Source organism: Sapajus apella, unplaced genomic scaffold (genome assembly GCF_009761245.1).
Source record: "Sapajus apella isolate SASKATOON/1434 unplaced genomic scaffold, GSC_monkey_1.0 scaffold6, whole genome shotgun sequence".
In the NCBI taxonomy this organism is placed as follows: Eukaryota; Metazoa; Chordata; class Mammalia; order Primates; family Cebidae; genus Sapajus; species Sapajus apella.
Genome location: NW_022436946.1, coordinates 40,752,239 through 40,770,737, shown reverse-complemented (window position 1 = coordinate 40,770,737; position 18,499 = coordinate 40,752,239). Strand labels below are relative to the sequence as shown.

The 18,499-nt window shown below is 43.9% G+C and overlaps 1 protein-coding gene across 10 annotated transcripts in view; it reads left to right on the top strand.

Annotated features, from left to right (window-relative positions):
- ARMC2 (armadillo repeat containing 2) overlaps nucleotides 1-18,499 on the top strand; it is a 132,126-nt gene that overhangs the window by 88,576 nt on the left and 25,051 nt on the right. For all 10 annotated transcript variants that reach the window (XM_032275089.1, XM_032275090.1, XM_032275094.1 and 7 more), the window contains one exon: nucleotides 14,668-14,986. In XM_032275089.1, the coding sequence (XP_032130980.1) occupies nucleotides 14,668-14,986 (319 nt within the window). The remainder of the gene's footprint in view (nucleotides 1-14,667; nucleotides 14,987-18,499) is intronic.

Below are 18,499 nucleotides of genomic sequence, written 5' to 3'. Positions count from 1 at the left end.
GACTATGTACAGTAACATGTTTATTCAGAACCATCAAAGAAATGCAGGTTATCACTTTAATCACTAAACTTAATCATGTGGCAGAAATCATATTCAAGTTGATTACATGTTTCTCTTCCTTCTTAGAAGACATTAAAAGTAGCTTAACCTCTTGAAACTAAAGGTCATTATTATAAGCATTAATTATTGTTCTAGAGGCTGTTTGTCCCACATGGGAAGCTGGAGTCTGTTGATGAGGTTCTTTAAATGTCTGCATCTTCTTTGTAGATTTTCTGTCTTCTTTTTCTATTGGTTGCTACCTCTGCCTTTGGTAATCTTTATCTGCTTTTTTGCAGTTACTTGCAATTAGCAGGGAAACCTCATAATCAAGCTTGTTAAAAGTCACACTGAAGTGGTGTCATTGTCTGGGGTAACACCCAAGGTTCATTGCCTCATGCCAGGGAAATCCAGGACATGGACACACGTGGAGTGAGGTTAAGAGTGGAGGTTTAATAGGCAAAAGAAAGAGAAAGAGAAAGGAGAACAGCTCTCTCTCCTGCATGCTCGAGAGGCAGCTGAGTGGACTTTCAGCCTGTGGCAAAGTACACAGGGTTTTATAGACAGGCTTGAGGAGGTGATGTCTGATTTACATAGCGCCCAAAGATTGTTTGGACCAGGTGTGATGTTTATATAGTGTGCATGGAAACTGGCCATCCCATCCTGATTTTATTATATACAAATGGGGTCTTTGCTTGGCTGGTGCCATGTTACCTGCCCCTTACTGTACACGTTGGTGGCAAAGAGAAGGAAAGATAAAGCCACCATGGTGGGCATGCCTAGTCCCAGGTACCCTTTTCCTGTTGGCACCGCTGCCAGCATTCACCCATGGATGCTTCTAGCTTGCCTTTTTTTTTTTTTTTTTAATAAGACAGATTCTCGCTCTGCTGCCAGGCACCAGGCTGGAGTGCAGTGGCGCCATCTCAGCTCACTGCAACCTCCACTTCCCGGGTTCAAGCAATTCTCCTGCCTCAGCCTCCCGAGTAGCTGGGACCACAGGTGCATGCCACCACGCCCAGCTAATTTTTGTATTTTTTAGTAGAGACAGGGTTTCACCATGTTCTTGATCTCTTGACCTCATGATCTGCCCGCCTCGGACTCCCGAAGTGCTGGGATTACAGGCTTGAGCCACCGCGCCTGGCCCTAGCTTGCCTTTCTCTGTCTGCAGCTCGATTTTACAGGCTGCTCTTTGTTACAAAAGAAATGATTTGGGGGCTGCTTTTCATTAAAAGGAAAACCTTATTGAGGACTTCCTTACCCTCACTATCTGCCTAAATAATTTCTTTTTAACTCCTATATCAACACATAAGCCAGGTGTGGTGGTTTGAGCCTCTAGTCCCAGCTACTCAGGATCACTTGAACCCAGGAGTTGTTCAGCTTGGGCAAAGAGGTGAAATCTCTTTAAAAGAGAGAGTGAGAAAGAGAAGCTGGCAACATAGAGAGACCCTTTCTCTGTAAACAAAATATTAGCTGTGCGTGGTGGTATATGCCTGTAGTCCCAGCTACTCAGAAGGCTAAGGTGGGAGGATTGCTTGAGCCCAGGCTGCAGTGAGCCATTGATCACTAGCTAGCTAGCTAGTCAGACAGGCAGCCAGGTAGATATTTTAGACTAAATAGTCTAAAATACAATTGAATATGAACAGACTTAATGAGAAGAGCCTAAGGGGCTCTGATGAAATGTCTCTGACTTCTCTTCAAAGCCAATTCCTTATTTAAAGTTGTAGCTCTCGTGTCTGCTCTTCTGTGAGGACTCCCAAACAAGACCAGTCAATTTCTCCCTCATCAGTGCAACATTTTTAAGACTTTAACATAGCTAGTTCCCCCAGCTAGTACTCAGACCTGAGAACCCAAGCAGTATGTGTATGGCCTTCATCGCGTCACTATTATTAAAAAAAAACTATGAAAATCTTAGAGATAAGGTGTGGAGGAGATAAGGTAAGGAGGAGATACGTCCTGAGAAAGGCATGCCAGGGCATTGTTTAATGACCCAATCAGGGATTTGTTCTCTAGGCCAACCTATTGGTGTTTGAACTTGCTGCTTACTCTTTGGTTAGAGACCAGACACAATGAAGTTACACATGAATTTGTAGGTTTCAGTCTGATAGACAGGATCACCTCAAAAATTATGGTTTTATGACTTTGTAGGCATTTGTCAGGTTTGTATATAACCCAGAAATTTTAAGTGCTTGTAAATCCCCGGTTCTTCAGTTGTGCTTGGAACAAACTTTACCATGGTATTGGCTCCCTCATTAACAAGGTAAATACTTTTTAAGTGTGTTCATTTTATGAGCCTATGAGAGTCATGTTTTTAACTTTTAAAAAATTATACTTTGACTCAATACTTATTTATAATAAACATTGAAATGTTGCAGTTTTGAGCCATCAACTTAGATTTTTTTCTAGTAAGAAAAATACATAATTTATATTTTCCTCAAAACCAAAATATTTTAGAAGAGCAGGGAAAGAATTTAGGCCACAAGGAAGTAGTTGTGTGTCCCAACTACTTCCTAAAATCATTAACCAGAAGTTTCCATAAGTCTTCATAAACATTGCTTTAGCGGTTCTCCAAATGGTTATCGTTATGTAGCTGTCCTGCCCACTTCTGCGAGTTCCTAAACCACACAGACTTTGTCCTGATAGACCGAGATGAGGCTTGGCAAAGTAAGCTCACGGTAGGTGCTAAAAGAAAGGGTTTTGAGTATGCGAAATGATTTGGCACCTGTCAAGTGTTAAAAATATATTTTTCTAATGCTCAAGTACTTCTTCCTAAATATTTACTTTCTTCTTCCTAGTTTGGAGGAGGAAATGTTAAGAATTTTTTCTCACAATTTTCACATGGCTGGGCTGCCATCAGCAGCCAAACAGAATTACCTCAGACCAGCAGAGCATCTTAGTCTCATGTTTCCCGTGGCCCAGGTGTCCGATTGAATATGATTTGTCAATGTTTCTCTTTTCTTAATGTTTTGATGTGAGTGTATTGATCTGCAGTGGTTACATACTTTGCCGGACCTGGGATTTACTTGAATGCTGAGGCTTAGAACTGATCGTGGAAACATGAATCAGCCTTCCAGCAACTTATTTAAACAGAATTATTACTTCCTATAATTATTTTTATTTCAGCTTTAGGAAACACCCCTGCAAAACTAACTTGGGCTGTAGAGAAATGCTTTGGAAGCTTTGTAGTCTCTTAATACGCGTAGCTATCGCCAAGTGATTAGACAATCAGGAGTCAGTAGACCTTCCCTGCTTTTGTTCTGGGAGGTTAGTATTGCCTCTGTCTTGAAAGCCTGAGGACTCCACTTAGAATCAGCACAGGTTTCATTTTTCAAATCATGTTTATGGCTAATTGCGTTTTCCAAGAATGCAGAAACAGAAATCTAAAAAGCACAAGAAAGAAAAGAAAAAAAAAAAAAAAAAAAAAAACCCCCTTTGTAGTGATAAATAAAATGTCACCTACACACGCCTCTTGAACTGATCTTATCAGCGGATGGGGAGCTTCACAGGAAGCTGCCAGTGGCTGGTGCAGTCCACCAAGGGGGAAATCCTGTTTTGAACCAGGTAGCACCAGGGCCGGTTGCTGTTGGAAGAAGCAGAATATTTCCTCCCCATCTGCTGTTGTTTTCCATTAAAGGGGAAAAAAATTAGAATTACATGAGAAAATACCAGAAGTCACAAAATTTTCCATTATTTTTACATTAGTTTTCTCTTGTCAAGGTAAAGTTTGATTTCAACATATGAGAAGTCTGAATATACTTTATATATTCAAGTATATAAAGTCTGAATCAAGTCCATTGACAGGAGGAGGGGTTAGGGAGTGGTTTCACTTTTATTTTCTATACACCTGTACTCTGAGGATTATTTATGAGGAACAAGGATTTACATTTACAAGAATGTGTATCATTTTTTAAAACCATTATTATAAAGACAAATAATAGATATTCAAGTGGTGAGTTTTCTAAATTTTTCTTGATTTAAATCAGAGTGGCACCCCAACTTGGCTTATCCTCAGATTCACCCAGGGAGCTTTAAAAATACAGGTGCTCTGCTGGGCACAGGTGGCTCAGATGAAATAGCCTCTTGGTCGGCTTGATGCCATATGAAATCCCCGCACTTTGGGTGGCTGTGGCAGGTGAATCACCTGACCTTATGAGTTGAAGACCAGCCTGGGCAACATGGTAAAACTCTGTCTCTACAACAACAACAACAACAACAACAAAAAAAAAAACCCTGCAAAAATTAGCTTAGTGTGGTGGCCCATGCCTGTAATCCCAGCTACTTGGGAGGCTGAGGCAAGAGAATCACTTGAGTCTGTGAGGTGGAGGTTGCAGTGCATTGAGATCGAGCCATTGCGCTCCAGTCTGATCACTCAGTGAAACCCTGTCTCAAAAAAAAAAAAAAAAGCAAAAAGAACCCTGAAGCCTATTTTCCACCTAAATTTGAGTTTAATAAAAAATTTTTAAAGACTTGGAACCAACCCAGTTGCCCATCAAAGATAGACTGGATAAAGAAAATGTGACATGTATACACCATGGAATACTATACAGCCATAAAAAAGGATGAGTTTATGTGCTTTGCAGGGATATGGATGAATCTGTACACCATCATTCTCAGTAAACTGACACAAGAACAGAAAACCAAACACTGCATGTTCTCACTCATAAGTGGGTGTTGAACAATGAGAACACATGGACACAGGGAGGGGAGCATCACACTCTGGGGTCTGTTGGGTAGTAGGGGGCTAGGGGAAGGGTAGCAGGGGGTGGGAAGATTGGGGAGGGATAACTTTAGGAGAAATACCTAATGTAGGTGAGGGGGGATGGAGGCAGCAAACCACCATGGCAGGTGTGTACCTATGTAATAATCCTGCAAGATCTGCACAGGTACCCCAGAACTTGAAGTAAATTTTTTAAAAAAGGAAAAAAATTAGAATTAGAAGTACAGGTGCTCAAGCCCCCACTCAGAGAGATTCTGATTCAGGTCTGGGATGGGACTCAAGAACCTATTTTTAAGAGACTTCTCAAGTGACCCAAAAGAGCAGCAGGTTTTGAGACACTGTGGTATAAGTTATTAAGTGGCTCTTTAAAATCATTTTCCCCAGTATTGACAGCAGAGAGGTTCCCATAAAACCTCAAAAGATTTTAAAGTGAATAATCACATCAGCCACACAGGGTCAGTCTTTCTCTACAGGAGGGTAGCTGACAGTGGCTCTTCCTGACACAGTAGGAACCAAGTTGACAAGACCCACCATTCCCAGTAAGCGGTAAGAACCACTGGCCCTTGGCCTTTTGCACAGGCAGCTGAGGAGCGATTTCTTAGCTGGAGAACACAGGATAGTGTATTAGTCTTTTGCACAAATTTTCGCTATCAGACTCACGTCAAAGAGGTGAGCACAGTCTCTTCTCCTCAGGACCCTTAGAACTGCCTGTCCAAGGGAGGGCGCCTTCAGTTCAGTTGACTAGACAAGCCACTAGTTGTTGATTCATTTGCTAGTGAAACAAGCACCAAATTTCATTAAAATAGTTACTCACTCTCCCTGCAGATGTCCTGTCTTGAGACAGTTCAGTATCTACCCATGTGTAAATGTTGTAGTTTGCAACAGATAAATTGAGAGTGATGAGTTCACTTAGAATATGGTCAGCTTTACACTCCCTGTCTTTGCACAATGGCCCTCAGTGAAATGGGCCTCTGTCTCCATCTGTATGTGATGGCTGTGTGCATGGCCTGGGTTTCTAACACAAACAGTCTCAACGAAAAGGCATCCACTCCTCCCAGCTCCCATAAATGACTTCCGCAGAGAGAGCAAGGGAAACTTCTTTGGCTCATGTCTATGTGGTTAATTTGTCCGAGATCCATGATGCAACTAGTAACTCCGGTTCCCACACACACACAAACTGAGATGAAACAGCCTCTCAGTTGGCTTGACGCCGTATGAAAGCTAAACTTTAGAGTTAGGTAAAATATCTGTTAAAAACGCTGGCCAAAATTCAATTAAATGACAAATCTCATTTAAGAAATATGCACATATTGTCTGCTTTATGGTGTAAACTGCATTTGGTACAAAACAAATGTGCAGACAGATGGGCTTAATAACGAAGGAGGGAGTGGGGTTGCTATCAGCCTTTGGGAGGCAGAGCCTGCCTCAGGAGGCGCCTCTGACGTCAGTGTTGCTACATTTAGCATCTCAGGAAAATACATTTGGGTTTGTTTTTTGGAAGAACATGAAGGGATTTTCCCCATTTCTTCTGTAAATATCTGCTGGGCAAGAGATCTGGTAAAATGCCTCAAATAATGCTTTCAAAAGACGGGCAATATTTTGGAAAGGTCATGATCAAAAAGAACAACCTTTATCTACATTCCCATCGCATGTGTCCATTGACCCACTGTCTATTTAACTCTCTCCACGTTTAGATATGGTTAATTTCTTGTTTCTCTTACAACAGAGCTTCCAGATGCAGCAGGACTGTCGTCAGAGCCTTTGCAAACCCTGGGAACTGCCAGACTCATTCTGGTTGTGCTGCTTTTAAAGTCCCACCTCTCTCATTCTGTTTAGGCTTCTATAGGCATAAGCTGCTGTCTTCAGACATGTATGCACAGTGAACACGGATTTGGAATGCTTAGCCATTGTGATGTCAGAAATGAGAGCTGGAATGTCTGAACAGTGTGGGCTGAAAGCAAAACCAACTGCCATTTTTCTAGCTGTTCATCTCGAATGTGACCACAGCCTTTCGGTGGTCCAGAGAGAAGGTGCCTTCTCTTCCCCTCCATCCTCTTTGGGCCATCGAGGATTGGTTAGGAAGGTGCCTCCACCCCTTTCCCTGGTGCCTTTGTAGGGCAACTTGGCTCTCAGCTTGCCCTCTGCCTCCTCCCTGGTGGGAGCACGCCCTGTGGCTGTCTTCCCAGTCCCTCTGCAGGCACATTCCCAGTGGGTGTCGAGAGCATTTGGCTGAGCTTGCTCCTTTTTTCAGCCTTGGCCTTGGTCTGCGCCCCTGACCAGGCAGGCCGCACAATACGCCCTTAGCTTGTTCATTCTTTCCAGCTCCTGCCAGCTTTGCCCTTGTGGAACTGGCTCTTCCCCCGCTCAGCACGGAACCCGAATGCCTGATTTATGTCTGCTGGCTTGAAAAAGAACTGAGCACAGTGAAATTCTAGCATTGCCCTGGTACTTTTGAGTGACATTCAGCATATCGTGGGTGCTCAATAAGTAATCGCTGATAGAATGGATAGATGGATGGAGGAGTCAAGTATAATCTCTTCTGGGTTTTTTTTTTTTTTTGAGACGGAGTTTCACTCATGTTACCCAGGGTGGAGTGCAATGGCGCGATCTCGGCTCACCGCAACCTCCTCCTCCTGGGTTCAGGCAATTCTCCTGCCTCAGCCTCCTGAGTAGCTGGGATTACAGGCACACGCCACCATGCCCAGCTAATTTTTTGTATTTTTTTTTTTTTTAGTAGAGACAGGGTTTCACCATGTTGACCAGGATGGTCTCGATCTCTTGACCTCGTGATCCACCCGCCTCGGCCTCCCAAAGTGCTGGGATTACAGGCTTGAGCCACCGCGCCCGGCCTCTTCTGGTTTTAAAATGATTTTCTACTTAGATTCTTTTGAGTCTCCAGCATTTCAGATTCTTCTGTTTTATATAGTTAAACATGTAGGCAAACTGTTGACCCACTTTCGGTGCCGGATGGTCAGTTAGCATTTTTGCAGTAGTGCACAGTCTGTCTTCCAGTTTGCTAAAATGTATGTTTTCAAGCCACCTGCAAGCTCAATTAATGTTTGGGTTTTGTTTGAGGCTGGGAAGTTGGATAAACAAAGCACATTGTGAATCCTGATTCAGCTCTCAGGCAGGAGAAGTTTAACCATATTTTAAGCAGGGCGTTTTGATTAATCTTCTGGTTAAGAGAGGGTTCAGATTTTAAGCATATTTACATCCCCTTCAATTTCAACCCATTCTTACAAGTCTTTCTCAAATGTTTTCCTTTACTTAGTGGAAGCAATTCCCTCCTAAGTGGAGTCTGCTGAACGTAGTTTATTCTTTCTATGACAGCTTGATATTGTTTCTTCCCTACGGTCAACATTATGCACATCAGTTATTTTAAGATACGGTAGGAAGGGTGTGGGAGTTGGGGAGAAATGTGTTCACTTTGGCTGGCCGTGGGCGGAGAGTAATGTGAGGTAGCGCAGAAGTGGTCGTGCGGGGCCAGATGGTGCATTAGATCCTGGCTTTGACATTCACTTAGTAGGCAGTGGAAGTTTTTGAGTAAAGGGAAGAGCCATGCTTCAAGAAGTGGTGTTAGGGTTGATGGCAGAGGGAAGAGCCTGGAAAGGGCCTCTGACAACAGTCTACAGACAGATTAGCCCAGGTGGACATGGACAGGAGGGAGCTGGGGGACATTTTGAGATGACTGCTTGATGAGGGGAGTGAGATAGAGATGAATCAGAGATGCTGGGGCTGGGGGGCTGGGGGGCTGTGAAGACGATGATCATCAGGAACGAGGAGCTGGGCTGAAGGTGGTTTTGGAAACCATCTGTGTATACAGAGATGATCATTCAAGTCCTGCCTCTTCTCTTCACCAGCATTTGACTTTGGGGTTACTTAATGAGTCTCCTGGAGCCTCAGTTTCCACATCTCCAAATAGGTGTAAAAATGTCTTTCATTGGCTTTAGGCCAACGTCTCTCCCATGGAAAGTAACATTCAACAGCTGCTGCCAATGCTGCCGCCATTGGAACTCGACATAGACCATCCTGGTGAGCAGTGCCCTGTTCCTTGTTTTGTTCCAGTTAAAGTAATTTCATTCACAGGCTTGTGGGGCCCATTCAGATTGAGTAACTTGCTTGCTCATTAGGGAACAACATCTGTGAAACTAAGGGAAATATCCCTCTGGCTTTAACTGGAAAGCTCTGTTGAGGTCAGTCTCTTCCGTTCGGTGTACCTGTTTGTCTAAGCTCTGGTTGGCTGTAGCTGTTGCTAAGCTGATTCTGTTTTAAGCAAAATTAGAGAGTTGATATGAACTGGTTATACTAGACTCCCTTCTTTAGGAAAAAAAAAAAAGATCTCTCTTGATTCATCTTCATTTTGCTATTTCAAAACCACATAGTTATGATATGAATATGCAACTTTGTGTTAAATTTAATAAAAATGCTATAGAACTGGAGTGTTAATTTATAGATGATTCTCAGATATTGTCTAAGAATAAGGGAGAGAATCTGTGCCTCAAAGGAGAGCTGCATATTGATGAAATCATTTTCTGCTGTGGAATTGGTGCTCTCTCTAAATAGATGATTTTGGTCTTAAAAATCAAACCAGTTTTTACAAGTCTTTATAGAATGTTTAAGTCATATTTTATGGACTGGAGATGGCTCAGGCAGTGGGACAGTAGATAACCTTTCTGTGATCCTGCCCAGCACAGACTTTGGTTCAGTCGAGAGGACTTCAGAGTGCATGGTTTGGGAGTAGAGGCCACCCCTGATGAGGAGAGGAAACTCTTGCTCAGCCCTGGAAAACCCTCTTGCTTGGCCTCCTTCAGGGTTCCTGATGAGTAAAGACAATCCCTGGTATGGAGATAAGAAAACACTACCTCTGCCGACGAGACAGCTTCTATTTTGTCCTCTTCCATGCTCCCTAGATCCATGGAGAATATATTTAAGAAAGGTGGGGGAAAAAAGAAAAGAAAAAGTGCCTCAGCCAGCCCTGAAAAACAGGACAAAAACAGTAAGCAGAGATAGCAGTTGCTGGAAGTTTGGTGCTGCAGACGGCGCAATCTGCCATCCCATTTGTTGATCTCGCATGCCATGCTTCAGTTGGCACCGCGGCTGCCAGGAACCACCCCCTCCTTTTCCATCTGAAGCAGGAAAAGCAGTATTATAACAGTGTTAACTCTTCCTGACCTGCAGCCTAGTGCTGCTTCTTCCTCACTGGAGGCTTAATAAACTCGGCCATGTTAGGACCTACAGAGATGATAGAATCGAAGAATTTCAGAAGAGGAAGGGGCCCAAGGGAATATTTAGAAAAAGAAAAGTAGCACTTATTCTTCCCAGATTAGACTGCATGTGACAGTGGGGAGAGGTAATTTGAATTTTGAAGAATGATGCCCACTAAGGAAATCTGCTTTTACCAGGGATCTGATCTCACTCCTGGCAAATCAACACTGATAGCTGGAGGTGGCACAGGGCTGGAGCATCCTACTGAGCTAGACTGAGAGAAAAGCAGGAGCAGGTAGATGGAAGTGAAACAGCAAGGCCTGGTAAGAAAAAAATAACAACAACCCAGCACCCTTAGAAGATGCCATGACATTGTAGAAGGTAAATTGATTAGTCCAGGTAAAATTTAGGGTACAGAATGCAACTATTGATTAAAGTCCTTAAGCAATCACGTAAAATCATTCATAATGCCTTTCCTGTCTTGTTTAACATGCTTTTATGGAAATGAGAGAAGAGAGCACAATTCCAGGACCGTGATGAAGTCCAAAACTTATTAACATCACTGCTGTCAAGTGTGTGAGGGAGATCGCGGTTCAGATTGTAAAAGATATTGTGAATAACTTTGTTCAGATTAAAGAAGTGGAAGTTATCATTTTTAGTGAGTTAGTTAATTTGTATACATAAATGTTTAGGACAATGCCTGGCACATCATAAGTACTAATAAGTACTATGTGTTAGTTGCTGATACTACTGTGCTGCTGTTGTTATTAATTATTAGGATATTCAGAACTAGAGCTCATATAGTCTTTAAGCAGAAAACATGTATCAAAGTTCACACAAAATTTTTGTTTATAGTCCTCAGCTTAAAAAATATCAGGTGGAGTTTTTCTTTAAGATGCTTAATTCTGGCTGGGCGCGGTGGCTCACGCCTGTAATCCCAGCACCTTGGGAGGCCGAGCAGATGGATCACCAGGTCAAGAGATCAAGACCATCCTGGCCAATATGATAAAACCCTGTCTCTACTAAAAAAAACAGAAAAATTAGCTGGGCATGGCAGCACGTGCCTGAAGTCCCAGCTACTCGGGAGGCTAAGGCAGGAGAATTGCTTGAACTTGGAAGATGGAGGCTGCAGTGAGCCAAGATGGCACCACTGCATTCCAGCCTGGGCAACAGAGCGAGACTCCATCTCAAAAAAAAAGAAAAAGAAAAAGAAAAGATGCTTAATTCTTGGAAATGCCCTCTGTCCTGGTTGGAAAACTGATTTTCTGCTTTTCTGTTGGGTCTGATCAAGATGGAGGAGAAGCTACCAACTCAGAGCCCAGGGCAGGGCCTTTGCCACCAGGCATTATTTGAAGTAACCCTTCAAATTTTATGTGAAGTGGGATTCAAGTATTATAATCAAATTGTACGTGCTTGTTTTAGACTTAAGGCCCATAAGTATCAGCTTCGTTGGGGAACAGTCAGGTAATTGAAGAGTGAGAAGGTGACCCCTGGCCCAGGAAGGAGATAGTCCCAGATACTCTCTCAATCTCTTCTTCAAATTAAAAACAGGCCAGGCACAGTGGCTCATGCTTGTAATCCCAGCACTTTGGGAGGCCAAGGTGGGTGGATCACTTGAGGTCAGGAGTTCGAGACCAGCCTGGCCAACATAGTGAAACCCCACCCCATCTCTACTAAAAACACAAAAATTAGCTGGGTGTGATGGTGCACGCCTGTAACCCCAGCTACTTGGGAAGCTGAGACAGGAGAATCACTTCAACCCAGGACATGGAGTTTGCTTTGAGCTGAGATTACTTCACTACACTCCAGCCTTGGTGACAGAGCCAGATTCTGTCAAGAAAGAAAGAAAGAAAAGAAAGAAATTAAAAACAGAACCATTTGACCCAGAAATCCCATTATTGGGTATATACCCAAAGGAATATGAATAAATCATTCTACCATAAAGACACATGCACATATTTGTCCATTGTAGCACTATTCATAATAGCAAAGACATAGAACCTAAATGCCAATCAATGATAAATTGGATAAAGACAACGTAGTACATATATATCATGGAATACCATGCAGCCATAAAAAAGAATGAGATCATGTCCTTTGCAGGAATATGGATGGAGCTGGAGGCCATTATCCTTAGCAAACTAATGCAAGAGCAGAAAGCCAAATACCACATGTTCTCACTTATAAATGGGAACTAAACAATGAGAACTCATGGACACAAAGAAGGGAACAACACACACTGGGGCCTACTTGAGGGTAGAGGTGGGGAGGAGGGAGAGGATCAGGAAAAATAACTTTTGGGTAGTAAACGTAGTACCTGGGCAACAAAATAATCTGCATACCAAACCCCATGGCCCAAGATTACCCATGTAACAAACCTGCTCATGTATCCTGAGCCTAAAAAGTTAAAAAAAAAAGAAAAGACTTGTCTTCCCCTGCCAGCCCAACCCAGTCCTCCCCACCACATATGTCAGCATCTCACAGCTTCCAAGGTTGAACTCAAATTCTCTCGTCATAACTCTGCTGACTCTGACACTGTTCCCGGAGCATCCTCTTTTCGAAACTCTTGTAAGACTACTGGGCGTATGCCACAAAGTTTATTGCCATTAGTTAGCATTTTACTGATAGGACATGAAAAGAGTTCACAGCAATGCCCGAATTATTACTCAGTACAGTTTGTGCTTTGCCTATTGTATCTCATGTGATCAGTACGAATTGTGCCTCCATTTTGCAAATAAGTGAATGGATGCACAGAGAGGTCAAGCACCTGTGTGAGCCCCGCCCGCCTGGCTCTGGACCTGAGACTCCTAATCCCCTTCCTTGTCTACTTCTTCCTTCGCTGTTTTAGTCTTTGCTGTTTCCCCACATATGTTAGCCTTATCTTCTCAGTGGGTGAGAAACTCTTCAGAGCACTGGCTCTCAGATTCGGTTATGTGTGTGTATTCCTAGGCCCCTGGCACTAAGAACTTATCTGAGGACTAACATTCTGTCCCCCCCCACCCCGGGTGGAGTCAGGAGCGGGGGCTCCTAATCAGATGACCACTATGGTTGGTTGAATGCTGAGAGCTGAAATGTTTCTGAAAATGAACTCTCTCCTGGACCATCTCCAGTTCTTGCTGTAGCAGTAGCCACTGTCCTTCCTTCATGCTAGGCAGAGGGTTTTCTGTTGTGCAAGCAGCAGCCTCGCTTCTTTCCTGCCAGTGAGTGCCAGGAAAAACTTTTGTTTTTTTTTTTTTTTTTAGCAAAAACAAGCAGGAACAAGTTGGTATTGGCAGAGAAGGCCTAGGTAAATCCAAAAGGTGTACTTTGCCCCCAATCGTACCCAGTTTCTTGGCCACACCTGACACCCTGCATGGGGCCCCTGGCGTCGCACCTGGACCTGTGCTCCTTGATGAAAATGTGCCCAGCCCTTGGCCCTTTGTTCCCTTTTCTTAAGGCTGCCACTAACTACTGATCTGATCAATAAAATCAGGCTTATTATCATCCCTCTGGTGACAGATTTGCATTTTAAAAGGAGATAATTCTTTAACTGTTCTGCAAGAAGGCAAAGGAGGAGAAAAAGTACACCCTGTGTGGGAGGTAGAGGCTGGTGTAGAAAGGACTCCAGAGTCTGGGTAACCCCGGAATCAAATTCTGACCTTACCCCTCACCAGCCATGTGACCTGGGCAGCTCCTCCAGGCCCTAGTTTCTTGTCTATAAAATGGCACAGTGCCTGGCACTATATATACTTACATAAATATAAAATGCTATCCAGGCCAGTTGTAGCCCTCCAATGAGTATTCCTTTAAAATCTCCTCCTCCCAGGTTATCTTCTTTGACACCCACAGGGAAGGCTGATCTGAACTCATCTATCTGGATGTTGTTGTCAAACTAAAAACAACAGTGATTTTTGTATCTTGTGGGTACAAAAATCGGAAACCATTAATTTTAACCATAATTAATTTTAAAACGTTCTCAGCTTAGGGTTTGTAAAAACATTTCAAAATTGTGAAATATAGCCTGTATACAGAAAAGTACATAAAATGGGTATGCACAATTTAGCAAACAATTATAAAAGTGTCACTCATGTAACCACTACCCTGGGCAAGGATTGGTAGGAACTGCCTTAAAGTAGTGTAGCTACGTAGCACAGTGCTTCTCCACTGGGAGCAGTTTTGGCTGTCACATCAGGAGAGGTATTGGCATCCAGTGTGTAGAGGCCGGGGATGCTGCTAAACGCTCTACAATGCACAGGGCACCTCCCCACAACAAAGAATTATCCAGCCCCAAGTGTCAATCCTGCCCAAATTCAGAAACACAGTGCTTCAGCAGGAGATGAAATTTTAAGGAAAGATTTGGATGTTCAAGAAATCGACTATTGTCAAAACTTAGATTTATGTGACACATTTTTAGTAATGCTGTCCCACTCAACTAATTGTTCTCTGAAGGAGAAAAAGAAAGGCGAGCCAGAATTTCAGACGAAGGATCTGAAGGTAATAGACGTTGCTGATCGCATCAATCAGTTTGTATTCTTTCATTGCTGCCAAGTGCTTTTAATCTCCTCTGTCACTTTGCACTAATCTTGGGAATCAAATACTGTAAAAGTGAGTTGAAGCCAGACGTGTTCCGTTTGACTGTTAATTAAATTGCAAATAAATTAAATACTATATTCTTCCCAACAATGTGTTCCAGCCCCCTTTGCACTTGTGACTCTGTCTTTCATTTATTGCAGGATATAGTCGTTCGTGTTGTTTTTATTCTTGGCAACCTGACTGCGAAGAATAACCAGGCTCGTGAACAATTTTCCAAAGAGAAAGGGAGCATCCAAACTCTGCTGTCATTATTCCAGACTTTCCATCAGCTCGATCTGCATTCCCAAAAACCGGTGGGCCAAGGAGGCGAGCTGTACAGGGCGCAGAGGCTGCCGTCAGAGGCAGAGGACGTGCTCATCAAGCTGACCCGTGTGCTCGCCAACATTGCCATCCACCCTGGCATGGGCCCGGTGCTGGCCACCAACCCAGGGATAGTGGGCCTGCTCCTGACCACGCTGGGTAAGAACCGTGGCCCCTGGCTGCGGCAGGCACAGCTGCCTTTCCCGCAGCCCAAAGACAGTTCTGTGGCTGGGGTGTGATGAGGATTTTATTAGCACAAGTGGCTCCCTATGAAAAAGTCTTAGCTGTGTGAAGGAAATTTCCCCTTCTGTTCAGAACTGCCTTAAAAGTAATCCAGATTTTTACAAAAGGAAAAGAAAACATAGTAATAGAGATTATTACTAAAACTCACTAAATTGTACACTTTCGAAGGGTGAATTTTACGGTTTGTGAATTACATTGCAATTTTTAAAAATTATACTTAGCAAATGAACAAATTTTGGCTAAACTAACCACAAAGTTTAAAATTCCAAATATTTGAGTTTAGAATCCCAAATCCCAAATATTGTGAGCAATCCACATGATTAAAATTAATTCCTTTTTCTTTTTCCTCTTCAGGCTCTTACATTATTTGTAATTACAGTCCCCAGTATTCAAGTCCTATTCATTCCCCTTGCTTTAGCTCAGATTGCCATAACAAAATGCCACAGACTGGGCAACTTTGCCAGAAATTTATTTCTCATGCTTCTGGAGGCTGAGAAGTTCAAGATCAAGGTGCCAGCTGGTTCAGTTCCTGGCTTGCAGACAGCCACCCACTCACTGTGTGCTCACATGGCTGTCGTTGGTGCAAGCATTTATGGGGTAGGGGACAGTCTCTCTCCCCCTTCCTCTTTTTATAAAGTCACCAATCCTATCGTATTAGCACCCTACTCTTATGGGCTCTGTAACCTGCTATATCTCTTCAAAGCCCTATCTCCAAATACAAGCATATTGGGAGTAGGCCTTTAACATATGACTTTTGTGGGGTACACAATTCAGTCCATGGTACCCCCTACACTTTTTAGGCCTGTCATCTCCCACAGGCATTTCTGCCTGCTAGTGTGTAGGGAAATTAACTGCAACCCAGGGTAATCAATTTAGCCACTACTAGCCAGGCCTGGTGGCTCACGCCTGTAATCCCCGCACTTTGGGAGGCTGAGGTGGGTGAATCACAAGGTCAGTAGTTTGAGACCAGCCTGGCCAACATGGCGAAACCCTTTCTCTACTAAAATACAAAAATTAGCCAGGCATGGTGGCATGCACTTGTAATCCCAGCTACTCGGGAGGCTAAGGCAGGAGAATTGCTTGAACCTAGGAGGCGGAGGCTGCAGTGGGCAAAGATTGTGCCACCGCACTCCAGCCTGGGCAACACAGTGAGACTCTCTCTCAAAAAAAAATTAGCTACTACTACTCCGACTTGTGAAAAATGTTGTTGTTTTGGAAGGAAGCTTAATGCCTGATGAAATGGTGTTTTGGAGGAGTAGTCTGTGAACTCCCTGCTCCCCCTCGCCTACACTATTCAACTCAGGAGCCATTTTCTGAGCTCTTTCTGGGTAATCACTTCTGTGCTATACATTCAGTTTCATTTAGTCTGCTCAGGCTGCCATAACAAAATCCTATAAACTGGGCAGCTTTAACAACAGACATGTATTTTCCCACAGTTCTGGAGACTGGAAGTCCCAGATGCCCGCAGGGTCAGGGTCTGGTGCGGGCTCCCTTCCTGGGCTGTGGTTAACTGTCCTCTTACTAGGTCCTCACATGCTGAAGACAGCACACTCTAGGATCCTTTCCCCTTCTTATAAGGGCACCAGCTCTGCTGAATGGGGGCCCCACCCTCCTGACCTCATTTAACCTTTATCACTTCCCCCACAGGACCTATCTCCAAATACATTGAAGGGATAGGGCTTTTACATATGAATTCGTGGGGACACCAACATTCAGTTTAGAAGAAGGTTTTAAAAGTGGAGGCAGGTATATGCCGTCAAGGAATTTGGCATATATGGTGGAGGGACATCGGGTGCACAGACAAGAAACCCCGGTTTCTGAGAAGGGCAGAAGCAAGGTGCTCGTGGCTAAGGGACAGGAGGCAGACCCAGCTGTGGGCATGTGAGTGACCAGGCCATGCTTCACTATGGAGCTTTACACTTGAAAATGCATTTTCCTATGTTACCTCATGACAACGTAAGGGTACGTGCTTGTTATTTTCATCATTTTCACAGATAAGGAAACAGGCTCAGAGAGAGAGAGTGACTTTCACAGGTCACAAAGTTAGCACGTGGCAGTCACCAGGCTCCTGACCCATGCTTCTCTACACTCCACCTCACGTCACCTGTTTCGAGAAAGGACTCTTCCATTCTGACCGAGAACTGCACCCTGACTTACCACTTCCATGTAAATAATGCAAAACTCTCTGTGTTCAGGCCTGAGTTCTTCCAAGCTGCTGACTGCACATCAGGTCATGTGGAAGAATAGGCATGTAGCTGTGAGACAAATTCAGTTTCTGTTCCAACCTCAAAGCATTCAGCATTTGCTCTGCAGCATGCCCACATCTGCTGAAACTCCTTCCCCTTCCTGAGATCCACTCACCACACCAAGCAGGGCTTCTCAGCCCAGAGCCAGGGATGTGGCTGCTGTGGAATCAGCTGTGGGACTCATTAAAATACCCTTTTTGGTTTCTGGCCCCTGCCCAGAAACTGCCTCTATAAAATGCCATTAGAAATCTGAAATCTGCCTTTTCATGCCTCCTCTGCCCCCAGGTGAGTCTTCTGCACATTTAAGTGTTGAGACCCAGTGCTTCAGGAAACCACGTTAGCTTTTCTTGCTCCTCAGGTTCTAGTAGAAACCTGAAACCCACTGGGTGAGTTCTCGCCTGATGTAGACTTATCTCTTTACCTGACTGTGGCTGCCCGGGAAGGGCTTCAGGACCAGACCTCAAACACCTGGGCTAGGGCACACGGCTGTGAACAGCCAAGGAGAGTCGTGCATGATTCATTTCCCACAATTGTTAATATTCACATATAAAGTGGAAAAACTCCTCTTCTGATACATATTTTATGAGCTTAGAAATTACATTTCTACCTATAAAGGAAGAATGAATAACTTGCTTTTGACTCAAAGGAAAGTGATGCTTTGGGGTAGGAGAAAGAGGCAAGAGACCGGGCGCAGTGGCTCACACCTGTAATCCCAGCATTTTGGGAGGCCAAGGCAGGCGGATTGCTTGAGGCCAGGAGTTCCAGACCAGACTGGGCAACATGGCGAAACCCTGTCTCTATTTAAAAAAGAAAATTAGCTGGGTGTGGTGGCACATGCCTGTGATCTCAGCTACTCAGGAGGCTGAGGTAGGAGAATTATCTGAGCCCAGGAAGTCAAGGATGCAGTGAGCCATGATTGCACCACTGTACTCCGGCCTGGGCAGCAGAGTGAGACCCTGTCTCAAAAAAAAAAAAAGAAAAAAAGGCTGGAAGTGGCTCATGCCTATAATCTTAGCACTTCTGAAGGCCACGGCGAGCAGATTACTTGAGGCCAGGAATTCAAGACTAGCCTGGCCACTTCAGAAGTGAAGAAACCCTGCTCTCCCGTGATCGGTCAGGCCTCTTGCCAATATGCCTTGGGCAGTTATTTGGGAAAGCAGGTGTTCCCTTCTCTATTCTCTCC